A 17,114-nucleotide genomic window follows, 5' to 3' on the forward strand; every position below is an offset into this window, starting at 1 on the left:
TTGTGAATAAAAAAAAAAAAAAAAAAAAAAACACAATTCCATCTCAGGAGGTGTGTCAAGCACGTCCACACGAGGCACTGCTAACTTTATCGTAGACCCTGTTGAGAAGTCGGGGCACGACGGGGAAGATGGTGGGCTGCAGGGTCTTCATGTCATCTGGCAGGAGTTTGATGTCCCCCTGGAAGAACCCGACTCGAGCACCAGCACCAAATATGACAAACTGCAGGAAAATAAAAATGAAATAAAATCAGAGGTGGGGCACCCAGCGCTGGTCAACCTTGACAATACAATTCACCACAGAAATTCGTCACGACGTGTTTGGACTGTCGGCGCCATTGTCAAAGTTCGTTCCGGGTTAACGTGCAGCGCTGAACCTTTTAGTTCCAGGAACTAAATATCCCAAGAGCTAAAAGGTCCTTGGAACTGTATGTGGAAATATTTGGAGTTGAACAAGAATTCACTTTTACCCCAGTTAAGAGAATCTCTTACCTGCACGACTCTCTCAAACATGTGCGCCAATGGCAGGAATGAAATGGTGATGTCCTCTGGATTTGGAACAATGGATGTCTGCGGAGACAAATTAAAAACGATTTCATGGCATTTATCAACGACAAAGAGAGTTTGATTAAAAAATAAATAAACCTCAAAGGTTTTGAGGACACCCGCGGCATCAGCGACGACGTTCTCATGAGTCAGCATCGCACCCTTGGGATTTCCTTCAACAGAAGACTCGATCATTTGAAATGTTACAAAAACATGGGGGGCGGGGGTGAGTTAAGTTCCTCCGTTATGTTCACCTGTCGTTCCGCTGGTGAAGCAGACAATGCTGAGATCCTGCGGCTTTGGAGGCTGTAGTGGAAAAGCAGATAGAGTCTTAGCAGGAGCCATCATTAAATTAGCATCTCCTGGCGGGGGGTGGGGGGGACCAGCGAGGTGGCCTCAACACTATCAGAAGCACTGACTGACATTTTCATCATCTGGAGCAGTTCAGAATCAAAGTTGTGTGGCATTAGATTACATTTTTAAGATTAGGTTTCTATAGTTAAAACAGGCCCAAGGTACCAAATGCATGGCCCACTCCTGCATCCTTTAGAGTCCCAAATATGTGGAGAAATGGCTTACCACTGGCTTCTGGAGGTCACTTTTCCCTGCATCCTGCGGAGCACAACAAGAGAAATCTAGTCAACCCTTGATGAAGGAGCACGTGTCATTACTTTGGAACAGATGTGATGCTTTTGACACCTCCACATCCTGCATGGACACCACGTCCACTCCGCATTTGGCTCCTCGCTCAGCTAAGCCCGAGTCGAACGGGTCCATCACGATGACGGTTTTGAGGGCAGGGGTCTGGCCTTTCTCACAGTTCTGCAGCAGAACTTCCACCTTTTTCTGGTTGTCGCACAACACTGTCGAGATGCCGGCTAAAAAACACAGGAAATGCAATCAATATTCCAAGGGGGCCTTTGAACCACCTTACACAAGAGTTTGGATCTCCCGTGGGAACAAGGAGCTTAATTAGCAGCATTGCAGCCAATTACCTTGCTCGATAATGAACACCAGCGCCTCAGGACCCAAGGTGTCGTAGAGCGGGACCACCACCATGGAGTAGGTGTAACAGGCCATCTCTCCAATAATCCACTACAAACAAGCAGCACAATTAAGATCTCTCGGGAAGGGCATCAAAGTGCCGCTCGGTGACATTTTGGTTCACCTCGGGTCTGTTCTGAGCGAAGATGCCGACAAAAGTGTCGGGAGTTGGCTTCAAGCCCCTCTGAAGGAGCCCCGAACCCAGATGCTCCGCTCTGTCGGACACCTTCAAAAGGCAGGAGCGGCTTGAACGGGTCTGCTTGGGGCTTTCAAACACTGAGCTGAATTGAAACCTCGGGTTGGATTTTTACCTGCTTGTACCTGAGCCACTGGTACGGCCTTCCCATTTTCCTGAAGCCCAAACATGGCCCGTTACCTGTAAACATAATCAATGATGAGCGCTACGAATAATGCATTCACCTCTCCTTATTCAATTTTAGCCACACGAACCAGAATATTACATACAGTACACAAACCATTTTTTTAAGCTACCTGACACTTTCATGCCCCTCTGGAAGACCTCATAGAGGGTCTTTGCGTCATCGTAGTAGTAGGCCAGCAGGTTGTTGTTGTCCTTGAGCAAGGCCACCTTCCTGGCTCCATCCTAAGAAGAAGAGGTATGAAGAATACATCTTAAAAATTAAAAAGGTAAAAGGCATCTTCGAGTCACACCTTGATGCCCAGGGTTTGGCATTTGAGGTCGGCGGGGGACCGCAGCGGGGCGGGCCTGGTGTTGAGGTAGAAGAGCGTGGCAGCCGCCAGGGCAAACAGAGAGATGATAGCCGGCGTGGGGAGCGGCGAGAAGAGTAGCTGGAAGAGGGACTCCATGGCGCACTCACGCCTTCTGCTGGGAGACCCTTGCATCCAAAAAAAAAAAGGGTCAAGTCAGGTTCGAGTGCCTTGGCCACATGAATTGGGGTCAAAGTCAACCACTTGCACTTTGAAAATATATAAAGAACTTCCTATTCATTTGACAAAATAATCATAAAATAAGCTCTTTTGTACACTAACAATTTCTATGAATGAGCAGGACCATCTGTTTGCTTTCAAAAATCAAATGTGGACCTTGAGCACTAAAGTTTGCCCATCCCCGGTAAAGACTGAACAGCACCGGTGGTTCAAGGACAGACCCCTGTAGGATACCACCACTATGACAAGCATTCGCAACATTTGCTAGTTGTGAGCCACCTGATGTGAGAACGCAAAAATAGCAATCAAAACAAGTTCAGTTATACAGACTGCTAGAAATCAAATATTCTTACCGGTTGGTGGCTGGTCACGAAGTCGAACCTCTTCTCAGCTCTTCTTCAACCCACAAGAAGGAAAAATAAGAAGTCTTACTAGTCATAAAACAGCAACCTTTAAACTTTGACCGTGTGATAAAGCAGCACGAGTAGAGGCTCTTTATCGACTGAATTGTGTCAACCAGCCTATAAAATAAAAAGAAACCACCCACTGTTCATTTGAATTTACTCAATTTTAATATCAAGCAGTTGAAATAAAATCATCTTGAGCCAGATCATTTTTCTGCATTCACTTGACAGAATAAAATTGAGTAAGTTCAACCACCAATTTTTTTTTTCCAGGGTCAAAAGGAAGATGTTACGAAAATGGACTTAGGAAAATGTAATTCATAAGAACTTGACACAGGTGAGCCTTCCCATCATCAAAAATTGATCAGCACGGCAAACACTCAAACATGGTGGCGGCTTGTACTTGAATTGATTACGCAAACACACACGGCGTATCGGGCGGGAATAATGAGGCCAAACCCGTCAAACCGGTACATTCATGTGTGTGCACGTGTGTTGACGTGAAGGTTACCTGGCGGTACAAGCAAAGATGTTTGACGGCCGTGCAGACAGAGCTGGCAGAGGATCCCTGGTGGAAACGCGGCCTGGCCTCTGCCATTAATGTCGCACATAAGCACACATGCACACACGCACGCACATGCACCTGTGCTCATTAGCACTTCTGAATGCAAGCAGCTGTGTGTGTGTGTGTGTGTGTGTGTGTGTGTGTGTGTGTGTGTGTCAGCAGCAGCATTGTTTTTGTTGAACATGTTTTTTTTTTCCTCAATCATCTCCTCCATATTCATTTAATTGTTAGGAGACGTGAAACAAAGAAAACATATTTCACATTGCATTTGTCTGTGTGTGTGTGTGTGTGTGTGCGCGTGTGTCGAAGGCCGACAAAAGCGATTGTGATGAACTTTGACGCTTCCATTTATCAACACGGTGATAATTAACCTTTGGAATTTGTTGATAAAATCTCATCATGAGCATCAAATATGTCCTTATCTTTTTTTTTTTTAATCTCTCTCTCTCTATGCAGTACATATGATACATACTGTATGTACAAATATTTGCCAAAAAACATATGAATATACATGTATACACACAGACGCACCCGCGCACACACTTTTTCCTGATATTTTGGTGGAAATGTTTCGCGACATGTGAGGGCAACCAAAATAATAAAAACTCAGTTAAAGCAAAGCCACTCATCATTTTGTTTGTAGAGGCAGAATATTCCAGAGGTTCAGCCCCTCCTGTCCAGCAACACCTTTGGGTGTGAGGAGGATGGGGTTGCGATTTAAGCCGCGTGACATCAAGTCACTTGGTAGTGAAGGAGGATGAAGATGGGTAGATGGTCCTCGGGTGTCACACTGGTGCGTCACCTGATGCTCGCCCTGACGGCCGTCAAAGCCGGCGTCGGCGAAGGTCCCGGCTCGGCCCCTCCCGGCCTGAAGCTGCTGATCGGCTTCCAGGCTCCTTGGAACTCGTCGTTCCCCTTCAGTGCCCAGCGGCTGGGCTCCGCAATCCAGATCGCCGTAGACAAAGTGAACGGCAACCCTTCCTTCTTGGGCAACTACACATTGGGCTTCGTCTACATGGACACGGCCTGCAGCCCCAAATTGTCCTTAGCGGGCTTCATTCAGCAGGTGTGGAGGAACAACGTGTCCGCCGTCTTTGGTCCAGCGTGTCCGGAAGAAGCTGAGGTATGTCTCTTTTTTTTTTTTTTTTTGACTTTGTGTTTTATTTCAAGTGGTGCTATTTATTTCTATTGTGCATGTTTTTTTCCAAATAACTGGATTATTTCAAGAATTCAACGTGCTTGACGGTTACCCAAAGCAGTAATTCCTGCCCTAGTCAAATCCTGTCTGGATTACTGTTATGCACTTTACTTTGGAGTCAGCCAATCCTCCATTAAGTGTCTCCAGTTGGTCCATAATGCTGCTGCGTGTTTTGGAGTTCGTGTATAACTTTGAGAGGTTCTGTTTATTTCGATTGTTATGCGTAGGTGACCGGCCTGATGGCGTCCACATGGAGCATTCCGATGTTCGGTTTCGTGGGACAATCATCCAAGATGGACAACGGCGACGTGTACGACTCGTACATCAACGTGGTGCCGCCGCTCAAGAGGAGCTCCGAGGTGCTGGTAAAGACCTTGGAATTCTTCGGGTGGACGCACGTGGCCATGATCGGCGGCGGCCAGGATTCCAATACGTGGGACAAAGTGGACGCGCTGTGGAAAACGGTAGAGACGCCTCTGAGGTCAAGGTTCAAACTGACGGCTGCCGTCAAATTCGACACCAGCGACAGAAGCCTGGTTTACCGCAACGTAAAGTACATCGCCACTGTGGCTAGAGGTGAACTAACTCGGATTGGGGTTCGCTCAGTCGCTAACCCTTTACACGTAGGACTGTAATCAACACGAGTGTCATATCTCCACCTGCTATGATGTAAAAATCTATATTTTTGTGTGTGGAATAATGCAATTGTGTTGGCGTGGGGCACAGTGATTGTGGTCCTGACCAACAAGGAGGACTCTCTGACGCTGCTGTTCGAGGCCGAGCGTCAGGGCTTGATGGGCGGCGATTACGTGTTCTTCCTGGTGCAACATTTTGAGGTCAGTGGCGGCGTGGTGAGTAAAGTGCCGGCAACATCATCACACTCATTGAGAAGCGCGAACGTAAACGTCCGATGGGTAAAAAGTGAGTAATTTTTTTTAAATTTTATTATCCGAGCAGGACAACGTGTGGAAATATTCAACCAACGGCCAAATGAACCAAGCGGCCCTCCGAGCCTTCGATATGACCTTCATCATTGGCCAGAAATCGTACGAGGGCTACGAGTACTACGACTTTTTCGAGCAGGTTTTTGAGAGACTCAGAGGACCTCCGTTTCACAGCAACTTGACATCCGAGAGAGAGGTAAAAAAAAAAAAAGGGAAAAGAAGGAAAAGAGGAAGGGAAGATTGATGGCATCCATTTCAGGTGAGCACCTACTCAGCCTACCTGCACGACGCCGTGCTGCTTTACACCATGGCCTTGAAGGAGGTCTTGAGAGACGGCAAGGATCCTCATAATGGACGACAGGTTCTACAGAAACTGAAGAATAAAAATAGCATTCGCTTCTATGGTAAGTGAGCAGGGAGCTTTGCGTATCAAATTTCAAACGATGACTCAGCAAACAAGGTTCCTCTCGCAGGAGCTTCAGGACTGGTCCACTTTGACAAGGACGGGGAGAGAAATCTGGACTATTCGATTTACGACCTGCAGTACACCGGAGACGCCGCCGCATTTGTTCCCGTCCTCCATTTTGACAGCCACAGCAAAAGCATACGGTAATAAGAAACACAGTGCCGATGTAGAAGAAGATCCACAATGGAGTGAAAAGTCAAATAAACGTGGAATATGCCTTACAATTCAAAACAAAACGAGCAGATCAGGCAAAATGTGCAGGGGAAAAAAAAAATCTGCCTCAAAAGTTGAACAAAATTACGTTCTGACAAAATGAGGAAAAATATTCCTTCAAAGTTGAACAAAACTTGATGTTCAATCATAATAGCCTTTGGAAAAATATGCCTCAAAACTTGCAAAAAAATAAATACTTAAGGGGGAATAAGACTAAATATAAAACGTGGAAAAAAAGCGAAGCACTGTGAAAACTTCTCTCCTGCTGCGCCGTATCCAACGTGAACTGGAGCACGGCCTGATTTCAGGCCGACGACCATGTTCACCGCAGTCACCTGGCCCAAAGGAAGACCCCCGTCTGACAACCCCGAATGTGGCTTCAACAACGAGCTGTGCGAATGGCTAAGCAACGGTACGTTCAGGCAAATGCTCCCAATGGCTTTCCGGAAAGCGGTTCACTTCGTGCCCGGTTTGACTTGACTAACCTGCCTCGTGCCGTCATCACGTCACGTCAGATATCATCCTGCTGGGTCTGCTGGTCACGTTCCCCGTCATCGGCGTGTTGGCCGTGCTGGGCATCGGCGTCCTGGTGCTGCAGAAGCTGCGCCTCCAGACCAGCCTGGAGGACTCGCGCTGGTGGCTCATCGACTACGGCGACATCACCATCATCAGGGAGGCGTCAGTACGTGACTTTGGAGTCTGTTGCACATTGCAACGCGTTGTTTTGTGGAAGGTTTGATTGGGGCGGTCTCTATCCAGGGGAAACAGAGCGTGTCGCTGAGCACCTCCAGAACGCTGAGTGGTAGCGGAGGTTCGTACTCCACCTTGTCTCACAACAGTTGCGGCTTCAAGGACAAGAGGGGCAAAGAGCAGATCTACGCCACCGTTGGCCTCTACCAGGTACTAACAATGTTTGTCAGAAATAAAATATCACCCACTGCGGCCGTCTCCATCCTTTTGTCTCCGTGGTCGCTTTCGCGACGGGACGCAGGGGAATTACGTGGCCGTCAAGTACATCATGAAGGAGGTTTGCGAGAAACTCCAGCGGGCCTCCGTCGTCGCCGAATTCAACGTGGTAACGTTCTCCGGAGAACTCTTTGGCGACGTGTTTGCTCAACGGCGTGTTGCTAAATGGCGTCCGCCTCCGCCGAGACAGATGAAGGAGATGAAGCACGAGAACCTGGTGCAGTTCTTCGGCGCCTGCGTGGAGCCTCCAAACGTCTGTCTGGTCACGCAGTACTGCAGGAAAGGCAGCCTGAAGGTCAGTGCGGTGCATTATCCACCCCCCCTCCCCCAAAAAAAAATAATAAATTGTAGTGCTGCTGTTGTTTGCAGGACGTTTTGAAGGCTTCCGATGTGGAGCTGGATGGGATATTCAAGCTTTCCTTCGCTTACGACATCGTAAACGTAGGTGGCGCCTTTCACAGAGTGCTTCGAGACCCCCCCCCCCCACCACCAGATGTGACGCATGCCATCTCCCGCAGGGAATGGATTTCATCCACAAGAGCAGGCTCAAGTTCCACGGCAACCTCAAGACCAGCACCTGCATGGTGGACAGCCGGCTGCAGGTCAAACTCTCCGGGTTCGGCCTGTGGGAGTTTAAATACGGCGGTAAAGGCAACCGTGGCCCGCCGGGAACTCCCAAATATGAAGGTGATTACATGATAAGATGTCCACTGTAGTAACCGCTGTCCCCGAAAGGGTTAAAGGTCCTCGAAGGACAAACTCCTCTTGAGGTTTTTGCAATTTGGAAGAAATTAAAACCACATCTATTAGACAGATGGGTGACGCTCAACATTTGAATATTCATCTTTGCATGCGAGTGACACATGGAAGCATGCCTCAAAAGGAAAAGAAAAACAATAACTCAACCACAAGAATGTTTTGAAAATTCAGGGCCTTCAGCCAGTTTGACTTTGCAACATAACATTCGTTTGAGATTTGGTCTGATTGGGACCAATTTGGAAACACAGATGGACGATGCTCAGTTGTGAAACATCCAAATTTTTATCGTTACATGTCAGCGGTGCATGGGAGCAAAGTTTGTGGTGAATCACCGCAAAATGAAAATTGCAATCATTCAACCAGAAGAATGTTTGGAAAATTCAGTCAGCCTCAAGCCAGTTTCACTGAGCAACATGCAACTTGGTAGTCGGTTTTCAGTTTTTCTTTGAAGCGGCCTTTAAGACAAACTCCTCATTTAAAATTTTCTCTCAATGGAACGACATTCGACAGATGCTAAAATCACCAAACGCTTTGTTCTTGCCTGTAAGCAAAGTTGTATGACCTACCATTAACCCTTTCATGCACCCTGTAACCCGATCACATGATCAGCCGTCCACTATAGTCACCGCTGTCCCTGAAAGGGTTAAAAAAAAAATCAGTTAGTCTGACGAGTGACTTGTTGGCATCACAGGGTTGTTCTGGACAGCTCCGGAGCTTTTGAGACAAGTGGTCACTGAAGTCAACGGGACCCCCAAAGGCGACATCTACAGCTTTGCCATCATCCTGTGGGAGCTCATGTACAACTCCAAGAGCGGGCCATACCACGACGTCGACCTGGAGCCCAAAGAGATCATCGCGAGGCTGCGGGGGCCCTTCCACGGCGAGCCTCTCAGACCTCCGTTGTCCGACCTGTGCGACGACAACATCAACGCGTTGCTTCGGGTCTGCTGGAACGAAAACGCTGATCACCGGCCACCATTCAGGTCTATTCTAAGACAGCTGAAGGAAGCCAGCCCAGACAGGTCCCACCGTTATTTTTTTCTTTGCCTTTAAAGCATCCTTTCAACTGTCTTAAGTACCACTTTGTGTTTTACTCCCCCATCCGTGCTGCAGCCATGCAAACATTCTAGACAACATGGTGGAGAAGCTAGAAAAATACGCCAATCACCTGGAGGAGGTGGTGGAGGAGAGGACAAATCAACTCGTCACCGAGAAGACCCGCGCCGACAAGCTTCTCTCCAGCATGTTGCCGAGGTAACCGCATCGACGTGACCGCTTCTTCCAGTCACCTCGACGGTGACGCGTCGTCTCCCGCAGGTACATCGCGGACAAGCTGATGGCGGGGAAGTCGGTGGAGCCTCGCAGCTACGACATGGTCAGCGTCTTCTTCTCCGACATCGTGGGCTTCACCTCCATGTGCGCCATCAGCTCGGCCATGGAGGTGGTCATGTTCCTCAACGACCTCTACAGCCTCTTTGATGACATCATCCAGATGTACGACGTCTACAAGGTCAAAGAACAAGAGACAGTTGTACTCTGGGAGTAGAATGACGACGTTATTTGTATTTTGAGCGCTGACGACGAGCGCGTCTTCCAGGTGGAGACCATCGGTGATGCTTACATGGTGGCCAGCGGTCTGCCCATCACCAACGGCCAACAGCACGCCGTGGAGATCGCCACCATGGCCCTGCACTTCCTGAACGCCATCAAGCGCTTCCGAATACGACACATGCCTTCAGAGAGCCTGGCCATCCGCATCGGCGTCCACTCGGGTGGGAGCTCACGCCAAAAGAGACAAAGCCAAAAGGCTTCAAAGCATCCACGGGAGGATGGTTGTGTGTTTTTTTTTGTGTCCGGCAGGTCCAGTGGTCGCCGGAGTCGTCGGGAGCGTTTTTTTTTTTTTTGTTTGTTTTTTTGTTTGTCCCGGCAGGTCCAGTGGTCGCTGGAGTCGTCGGGAGCACGATGCCTCGCTACTGTTTGTTTGGCGATACGGTCAACATGGCCTCTCGAATGGAGAGCAACAGCTTACGTGAGACAGCCCGCAAAAAAACAGTGTTGATCTACTTTTTGGATGACCTCGTTGTTTCGATGCTGTATGAAACAAAATTGATTTTGAGGGCTGATTTTGTCTACGTACACAAATTGACGTTCGACCGATTTCCTTTACCGTTTCGTCAGCCTTGAAGATTCACATCTCTCAGTCCACGGCTGACATTCTGGTCCAGGTGGGATCATTTGAAAAAAAACATGTTGATCTACTTTTTGGATGACCTCGCTGTTTCGATACTGTATGAAAGGAAATTTCATACAGCATAGAAACAAAATTGATTTTGAGGACTGATTTTGTCTACGTACACAAATTGACGTTAGTCCGATTTCCTTTACCGTTTCGCCAGCCTTGAAGATTCACATCTCTCAGTGCACGGCTGACATTCTGGTCCAGGTGGGATCATTTGAGCTGGAGGAAAGGGGAGAAATTGAAATGAAGGTGATTTGAACACGCGTGATCGTGTGCGTTACATCCATTGTGTGACCATTCGGACCTTTTTTTTTTTGTGTGTCAGGGTAAAGGCTGCCACAAGACCTACTGGCTGTTGAGCAAACAGGGTTTCAACCCTCCTTTACGGGATGCTCAAAGACCTGCGCAGGCGGACGCGAGCCTCCAGCTGGCAGCAGAGGTACACCCGGGAGTCATCTTCATACTCCTCTTCTTGTTCTTGACGTTGCTATTGTGTTTCATATTTTTTGGGGTGTTTTTTTGTAGTGTGTCAAGGGAGCTGCGAAGAAAGCTGCCAGCGGGGACGTCGCCTTACCTCCAGTGGATGTTTAGTTTACCCGTGATAATAATATATGAAAATAACACTTATGTTTTTTTAATATTTATTTCTCAGTACTTCTCAAGCGGGCCTCAAGACACGAGAATCGAACGGAGGGTTTTCAAATACATTTTTATATGTGCAGTTGAAAAACAGGGATGATGATGATGATGGTGGGATCACAGCGGATCCTACTAAGCTACGAAGCTACGAAGTAGCGCATTTTCCGCTTTAAAGGACGCACGTAAAAGCACCGATTACGAGTTGCATGCGCACCAATTGTACAACAAGCGGATTTTTGTTCACTGATTAATGGTGTAAGCATGGCAGCACGTGTTGATTAGGATGAGCAGCAGGAGAGGCGGAGACGCTCCTGGATGACAAAAATAAATAAATAGTCACACGATTACACAATCACAACACACTCTCTCTCTCACACACACGCACACACAGACACACTTGATTCAATTTAAATGCGTTGTGACGATACGTGTATATTTACCTATGATGTGTCCTTTACCGGATGATCCATTAGCTGTGAAGACATTTGAATCATTTTTTTGCCATAAACTGAAGCCTTTTAGTGGTTTAATTTTGTTTCCAGTGACTGTTCTGAAAAAAAGTGCCGTACTCTACCTCTGATGTAAAATTCAGCAGTCAGGATACCGGCGTGTTGCTCGGCTTTTGGTGCCAGTCTCCTGGCTGGGCAAGGACTCTTCACAGGGGAGGAAATACGGCTTTAAGGACAGTCGTCTTGAACCGAGACAGACATTCTGACTCACGGGTTGACAGGCGATCCGTTCGCTGTCGCACACGTGGACCTCGCAGTGGAGCCACACGGTGGACACCTTCTCCTGGCCGCGGAAGCGGAACGAGTTGAACTTGAAGGTGGAGCGGCCGTCTTTGGCGTTCTCGAAAATGTTCACCGTGTCGTCGGATGGGCAGCTGAAGGGACACTTGTGAAATATGTATGCAGGCAGTACGTGGCAGGGGAAAAAAATGTAAAAAGGAGAAACAAGACAGAATAATCCAGATTTTTTTTTCCTCTGTGCACTTCTTAACTGTTGCTAGGCAGAATGCAGACCAATAAATATTAGCATTAAGTCACAAGGCGATGCTGTTACCGTGGCAACCTGGGGCAAAGGGCTCCAGACACACAACAAATAAACAAATTAGCATGGTGACTGCTCAACACCACAGAGAAATGGAAAAGGACAAAATTGGACAGAATTCCTATTTCCATACCTGTTGATTATGAGGCTCCACCTCCTCCTGTCCGTGGAGTAGGGTGTAGGCGTGGCCCAACAATTTTCAATGACCACGCGGAAACGTCCGCTCAGCCCTTTGGCCTCCACGCCGACAAAGACCTCCGAGCCGATCTCAGAGGTGTCAATCACGTATGGCGTCTCTTTGGCATACAGGAACTTGGCGTTCTGTGAGGGGGGGGCAGCACATTCCCGTCATGTCCGTGGACTGTCACAAGCTCCGCCCTCTTTCTAGGAGACTCACCGTGAACACACCCATGGATAACTGTGACTTAAAGGAACCCAAAGTACCGTTGCTGACATAGACGGTGGCCACTCTGGAAAAAGCAAAGGCATTTTTAATCCACGCACAACTTTTTTCCGAGGGCCTGGACGAGGTGTTTCCTGACCTCTGACTGAAGACGGCGTTGTTGACCAGGTAGGTGGCGCGGTAGACGCAGCTGAAGGTGTAGTTGACTGGCTGGTTCCTGAGCGTCAGAGATGTGTCGTTGGACACCACCGAGTTGAAGAAGACGTAGCGGGCGTCTTTGCCCGGGATGTACTGCCCAGGAAGAACCAGTTTGTGGTGAGAACACAAAGCCAAAAATTTCCATTGTTAAAAGTGCTCGAATGTACTCAAAAAAATGTACGAGCACCAACCCTAATGTTACCTAACCCATAAACCCTCATTATCTGAACCCGAAACCTTCTAACCTGAACATGAACCCAACCCAAACCCTCCTAAATTTACCCCATGACCCTGCCTTGCCCAAGCCCGAAGGTTTTGTTTTATGGTATGTGAGAGGGGGTGCGCCAAGAAATATTAAATGAGGCTGCCTAGTTTCAAGAATTTAGGAAAGGCTGTGTTGCTTCCAGGTCGGCTAGGTTTGCCTCTTTTTGGAAGATCAAAGTGGGTCAAGCAGCAGCAAGCCCCTCTCCTCCCCACGATGTCGTAATTGTTGTGCCTGCACCGGGCTGATTTTGGCCACCGTTCAAAAGTCGCACCGGCGTCACACAGCGACGGTCTCGCTGCACGGGGGAGACGGGATATTTGGCAGTAGCCGCGGAAGAAGAAAAATAAAACATTTCCTATTAAAGTCATGGCGCAAACATGGAAGTGCAACGCCGTGTCATCCAGATGTTGCTTGACTGACAAGCCTCAAAGCGGACTCACCACCGTGCAGAGCTCCGACGTGGCCATCAAACATTTCGTGCTGAGCGGCTGTAACCGTTGGCATGTTAGCACGCAACCCTCTTGACTCACCTCCGACTGGGTGCCGCAGTACGAGTGGTTCTTGGGCGTCAGGTCAGGGATGATGAAGCGGTAGTAACCGGAGCTGTGCACGCCTGTAGAGCACACGCCCCCCAGGGAGAGCTGCTCCATCTTCCATCCGTACGGACACTCGGGCACATTGGCGATAATGGCGTTGGGGAAGCACGACACCATCACGTAATCTGAAACGTTCGGACAAAGCACTGCGCTGTTATCTCGGCATCCTGGGGCGGAGGGATCCGCTGCCCCAAACAGTAGAGAAAGGACAGGTAGACTCCATAAGAACGGAACTAAGTGCAGTTTCATGAGGCAAAATCATTTCTGCCTAAGTGACGAACCAACAAGCAACTCAGTGACCATCAAAATGACCTAACCAACTAACTAACCAACCAAACATTGAATTCCCAAACTAATTATGAGATTGGCTGACTGACCAACTTATCACCTGAACAGCCAACAAATTGTCAACCAAACTAACAAACACACAAACTCACTAATTAAACCCAAAAGTTACCACCGAACCGTCCAACTGAGTTCACCAACCAAAAGTAAACAAGCAACCTACATTTATCCTACCAACTAACCAAGTTGTCGTTGCAAATGCTTGGTAGGACGGTGGCGAAATCCTGAATGAATTCTCATCTGGTTTGATTGAAGAGATGCCGTCACGTGAAACCGAGATTTATTAGCTGGCTCTGATCCACACGCACGTACAGGAGAAAAATTCCGTTGAGTGTGTTTTTGCTGCTTTGAGAGTTAAAAGTCTGGTTACCTGCTTTCTGGGGAACACAGGTCCACACCACGGGAAGCGTCACAAGGAGCAAAGCGGCGGTCATGATTCCATGCAGGACACAAATTGAAATAATTTGGCGGGGGGAGACTTGTTTACCTGCGCGCTGTCAGAGGACCCTCATGAGGACCCCCTGAGATAGCATTTGATGTATGCTCGCGGGCGGAGGTGGTCCAACGTTCCCACCCGGAGAGCCTCCATTGTGGGGCCCCGCCGACAAAAAGCCTTCTGTGCTGCTCGGACATTCACTTTTAAATGACCGGCGTCTCTCGGGACGACCGCCGCGACGCTTTTTGTCGGGATGGACCTGATGGAAAGGTGCCACTTTTGCTGCAGAAACTACATTGACAACAAAAAAGAAGCTTCTTCAACATGGTGAATGGCATTGAAAAAAAAACGTGTTCTAAAACTAACCCACAAACCGAGTAACTACTCCCAACTATGATACCAATTGAGTCATCAGCTGACTTATCAACCAACCGGCACACCAAGTAACTCACGATGCGCCCAACTGGCTGATTAACTAACTAACCAGTCTCAAAACGACAAATCACATTTCTTGGACTTTAACCATTTAAATGCCAGTTTTATTATTTTAATGTTTTTTCTTTAACAGAAAAAACAATTAAAAAGACATCTTCCTGACAACAGAAAATTGTTCAAAGCAAAATAAAATCTCAACAAAATATAAATAATTTGACGTTTGTGTTTTTGTGCATATTTTCTGAAAAACATTTGTACCCCAACCTGTTCAAGAGTGACAGAAAATCATTAAAAAAAATGCCCAAATGGTGCACAAGAGATCAATAAGCATCAGTCTTCAAAATCTTACCACTCTGATCTTTTTGCATTGCATCTGTGTGTACTTAATATTGTGGCCGACTTCAAACAAGAGAATGTGACTGGAAAGAGCACGGGAGCGTCTCGCTGCAAACGGCAGCTGATTAACATCTGAATGAGGTGCGCCGATAGCATCGAACGGCAGCTCGCGTTACAGCACGTATCGAATCGGCCCGCAGACATGCCCCTCCAGTTACAAAAAAAAACAAAAAAAAACTAAAAACTAAAAGAAGGACCAAAGTGTGACTCATAATGGGACTTTTTTTTTAATTGGTTCGTTTGGAGTACAGCAGACGTGTGTTACTATGACAACAGGTCAGTGTAGTGCTTCACGTGAAAAAAAAAAAAAAATAAAAAATAAAAGAAGGACCAAAGGGTGACTCATAATGGGACTTTTTTTTTAATTGCTTCGTTTGGAGTACAGCAGACGTGTGTTACTATGACAACAGGTCAGTGTAGTGCTTCACGTGAAAAAAAAAAAGAAACAATCAAAACAATGTGGGGGGGTAACAACAACTTTTATATACACTATCCTGTACAGTGGAGTTAATAAATAGCGTTTCATCTTGTGCTTGGTGTTAGCGTTCGGGAACTTGGCACGTCCAGTTTGTGCGCTCTGCCTGGTAAATAAAATCCCTCCTGGAAGACAACCAAGTGGAAGTTAGGTCACGATGACATGAGAATGAGCCAGTAAAAAATGAGAGTGATGGAAAAAAAAGAGATGAATGTTTTTTTTAATCCATCCCCCAAACGTCAAATATTTGGTTTAGGATTTATGGGAGTCACGGGCCTTTTTGTGTTGGTTTTGTTTTTAAATGAAATATTGTCCTCTCTTGATAAGCGGGGATAAGCGGATCACAAAATGGATGGATGGATGGATGGGGTGGATGGATGGATGTTGCAGTACTCACTCTCTCCCCCGCGGGGCGACGTTCTCCCGACACAGCAGCCCTTCGTCGCACGGACAGATCTGGTTGATGCTGAACGCCAGGCCGCCGTCGGGGACGTAGCATCCGTCGCCGCGCATCAGCCGACGCTTGCACACGCGCTCGCCGTGGTGGCGGGCGCAGCACATAGATGCTCCGCAGTCCCGGTCCAACTTGCAACGGGCGCCTGGTGGAAAAAAAAAAGTCGTGTCTTTTCAATCGGTAATGAACATTTTTTTTTTGTAAATGGCAGGTTTTTTAAATGCAACAGAAATATTTTAAAGCACACGATTTTTCACATTTTAATAAAAAATGAAATATAATTTCCGGTCCTTTAATTTTTTTTTCATTTCATTTGGCAACTGAAATGAAAATGGTCACTTACCCTCTTGCCCATTGGGAACACTGCGGTGGCACTTGCCAAACATGCAGCTGAGGCCCCGCACGCACTGGGCGTCCCTGCGGCAATAGTACCCCTCCCCACGGAGGGGCACGCACAGGCCAAAGTGACGGTCACAGGAGAAACCTCGCCCACAGGCCCTGTCGTGGTCACACGCCGCCTGTGGACAAGAGTCACACGTCACGGGTCTTTTTGTCAATCTTGACATGAGGTTAGAAAATAAGAAATCAGTCTTACCGTGGTGGCTCTGGCAGGGGGCGCCCCGTCCCGTAGCGCCACGGCCCCGTCTTTGGGCGGACTGTGCGGCATGTTGAGCATCCACGCCCAAATGTGCGCCTCGGCCCGTGTGAAGCACAGACACAGGCTCGCCATCCACACGCTGGGCAACATGGCCGACAAAATTGGACGAAGGGAGCGAGGTCGAGACGACACAGAGACGAGTTTTACGACTTGTGGTCTGGCGTCTCAGCGGCGGTTGCAAAAATCCGAACGTCAGCAAGTGACAGTGACTGGGGCTCCTCTTCCACTTTTATAAGGCTCCAGCTCGACCCCCCCACGGGTAAACCCCCACAAGTAGCAAGGGAGGAGGAGACAATTAGTTGTTAATGGATTAGCTAAGATGCAGAGTCACCGCCCGACATGTTTCACTGCATATCCCCCCCCAAAAAAAAAAAACAATTTGGGGCCCACAAGCACCCCAGCGCCTCCCCCCAGACCCCATGCCGAGAGCAATTTGCAGGAGTGCACCCTGCAGACGACCCCCCTGATCTCATTAAATGTAATTACCATCAGCTATTAGTTCTCAGGGGGGGAG

The 17,114-nt window shown here is 48.0% G+C and overlaps 4 protein-coding genes across 7 annotated transcripts in view; 1 reads left to right on the top strand and 3 right to left on the bottom strand.

Annotated features, from left to right (window-relative positions):
- The window catches only part of LOC109512161 (long-chain-fatty-acid--CoA ligase 5-like), a 10,194-nt gene extending 6,667 nt beyond the window's left edge, over positions 1-3,527 (bottom strand). Inside the window, exons 1-13 of the mRNA XM_019863698.1 lie at positions 3,412-3,527; positions 2,850-2,882; positions 2,260-2,444; positions 2,080-2,191; positions 1,899-1,963; positions 1,712-1,813; positions 1,539-1,638; positions 1,243-1,421; positions 1,123-1,155; positions 798-849; positions 643-716; positions 490-567; positions 64-220 (exon numbers count right to left, since the gene is read on the bottom strand). Coding sequence (XP_019719257.1) covers positions 64-220; positions 490-567; positions 643-716; positions 798-849; positions 1,123-1,155; positions 1,243-1,421; positions 1,539-1,638; positions 1,712-1,813; positions 1,899-1,963; positions 2,080-2,191; positions 2,260-2,444; positions 2,850-2,882; positions 3,412-3,511 — 1,270 coding nt within the window. The 5' untranslated portion in view covers positions 3,512-3,527. The remainder of the gene's footprint in view (positions 1-63; positions 221-489; positions 568-642; positions 717-797; positions 850-1,122; positions 1,156-1,242; positions 1,422-1,538; positions 1,639-1,711; positions 1,814-1,898; positions 1,964-2,079; positions 2,192-2,259; positions 2,445-2,849; positions 2,883-3,411) is intronic.
- A 587-nt stretch (positions 3,528-4,114) lies between these two features.
- Positions 4,115-11,004, top strand: gucy2g (guanylate cyclase 2g). The gene is made up of 19 exons (XM_019863670.1): positions 4,115-4,588; positions 4,891-5,239; positions 5,390-5,499; positions 5,621-5,803; positions 5,867-6,011; positions 6,081-6,216; positions 6,595-6,698; positions 6,802-6,968; positions 7,046-7,186; positions 7,278-7,547; positions 7,622-7,693; positions 7,771-7,939; positions 8,703-9,033; positions 9,125-9,265; positions 9,329-9,521; positions 9,609-9,783; positions 9,942-10,040; positions 10,408-10,499; positions 10,576-11,004. Exons 1-19 carry the CDS (start codon positions 4,223-4,225, stop codon positions 10,987-10,989), a joined length of 3,657 nt encoding a protein of 1,218 aa, XP_019719229.1. The 5' UTR covers positions 4,115-4,222; the 3' UTR covers positions 10,990-11,004.
- tectb (tectorin beta) lies at positions 10,568-14,647 on the bottom strand. 3 transcript variants are annotated; one of them, XM_019863657.1, is made up of 8 exons: positions 14,234-14,647; positions 13,336-13,526; positions 12,337-12,633; positions 12,073-12,260; positions 11,610-11,772; positions 11,464-11,542; positions 11,330-11,362; positions 10,568-11,200 (listed from the first exon to the last, which is right to left on the bottom strand). In XM_019863657.1, the coding sequence occupies exons 2-8, from the start codon at positions 13,516-13,518 to the stop codon at positions 11,130-11,132; spliced, it is 1,014 nt and encodes a 337-aa protein (XP_019719216.1). In that variant the 5' UTR covers positions 13,519-13,526; positions 14,234-14,647; the 3' UTR covers positions 10,568-11,129. The 3 variants fall into 3 exon arrangements, with proteins under 3 accessions (XP_019719216.1, XP_019719207.1, XP_019719198.1); XM_019863648.1 differs by lacking the exon at positions 14,234-14,647 and having other exon boundaries at positions 12,337-12,409; positions 12,482-12,633; positions 13,336-13,993; XM_019863639.1 differs by lacking the exon at positions 14,234-14,647 and having other exon boundaries at positions 13,336-13,994.
- A 735-nt stretch (positions 14,648-15,382) lies between these two features.
- Positions 15,383-17,114, bottom strand: part of LOC109513282 (dickkopf-related protein 3-like) — a 5,458-nt gene continuing 3,726 nt past the window's right edge. The window contains exons 4-7 of one of the 2 annotated variants that reach the window (XM_019865610.1): positions 16,538-16,679; positions 16,286-16,460; positions 15,886-16,087; positions 15,383-15,613 (exon numbers count right to left, since the gene is read on the bottom strand). In XM_019865610.1, the coding sequence (XP_019721169.1) occupies positions 15,553-15,613; positions 15,886-16,087; positions 16,286-16,460; positions 16,538-16,672 (573 nt within the window). In that variant the 5' untranslated portion in view covers positions 16,673-16,679 and the 3' untranslated portion in view covers positions 15,383-15,552. Of the gene's footprint in view, positions 15,614-15,885; positions 16,088-16,285; positions 16,461-16,537; positions 16,828-17,114 lie in introns of those variants that run through there. The other variant, XM_019865607.1, reaches the window with a different exon arrangement.

This window comes from Hippocampus comes, unplaced genomic scaffold (genome assembly GCF_001891065.2).
Source record: "Hippocampus comes isolate QL1 unplaced genomic scaffold, H_comes_QL1_v1.1 scaffold74, whole genome shotgun sequence".
Classification (NCBI taxonomy): Eukaryota; Metazoa; Chordata; class Actinopteri; order Syngnathiformes; family Syngnathidae; genus Hippocampus; species Hippocampus comes.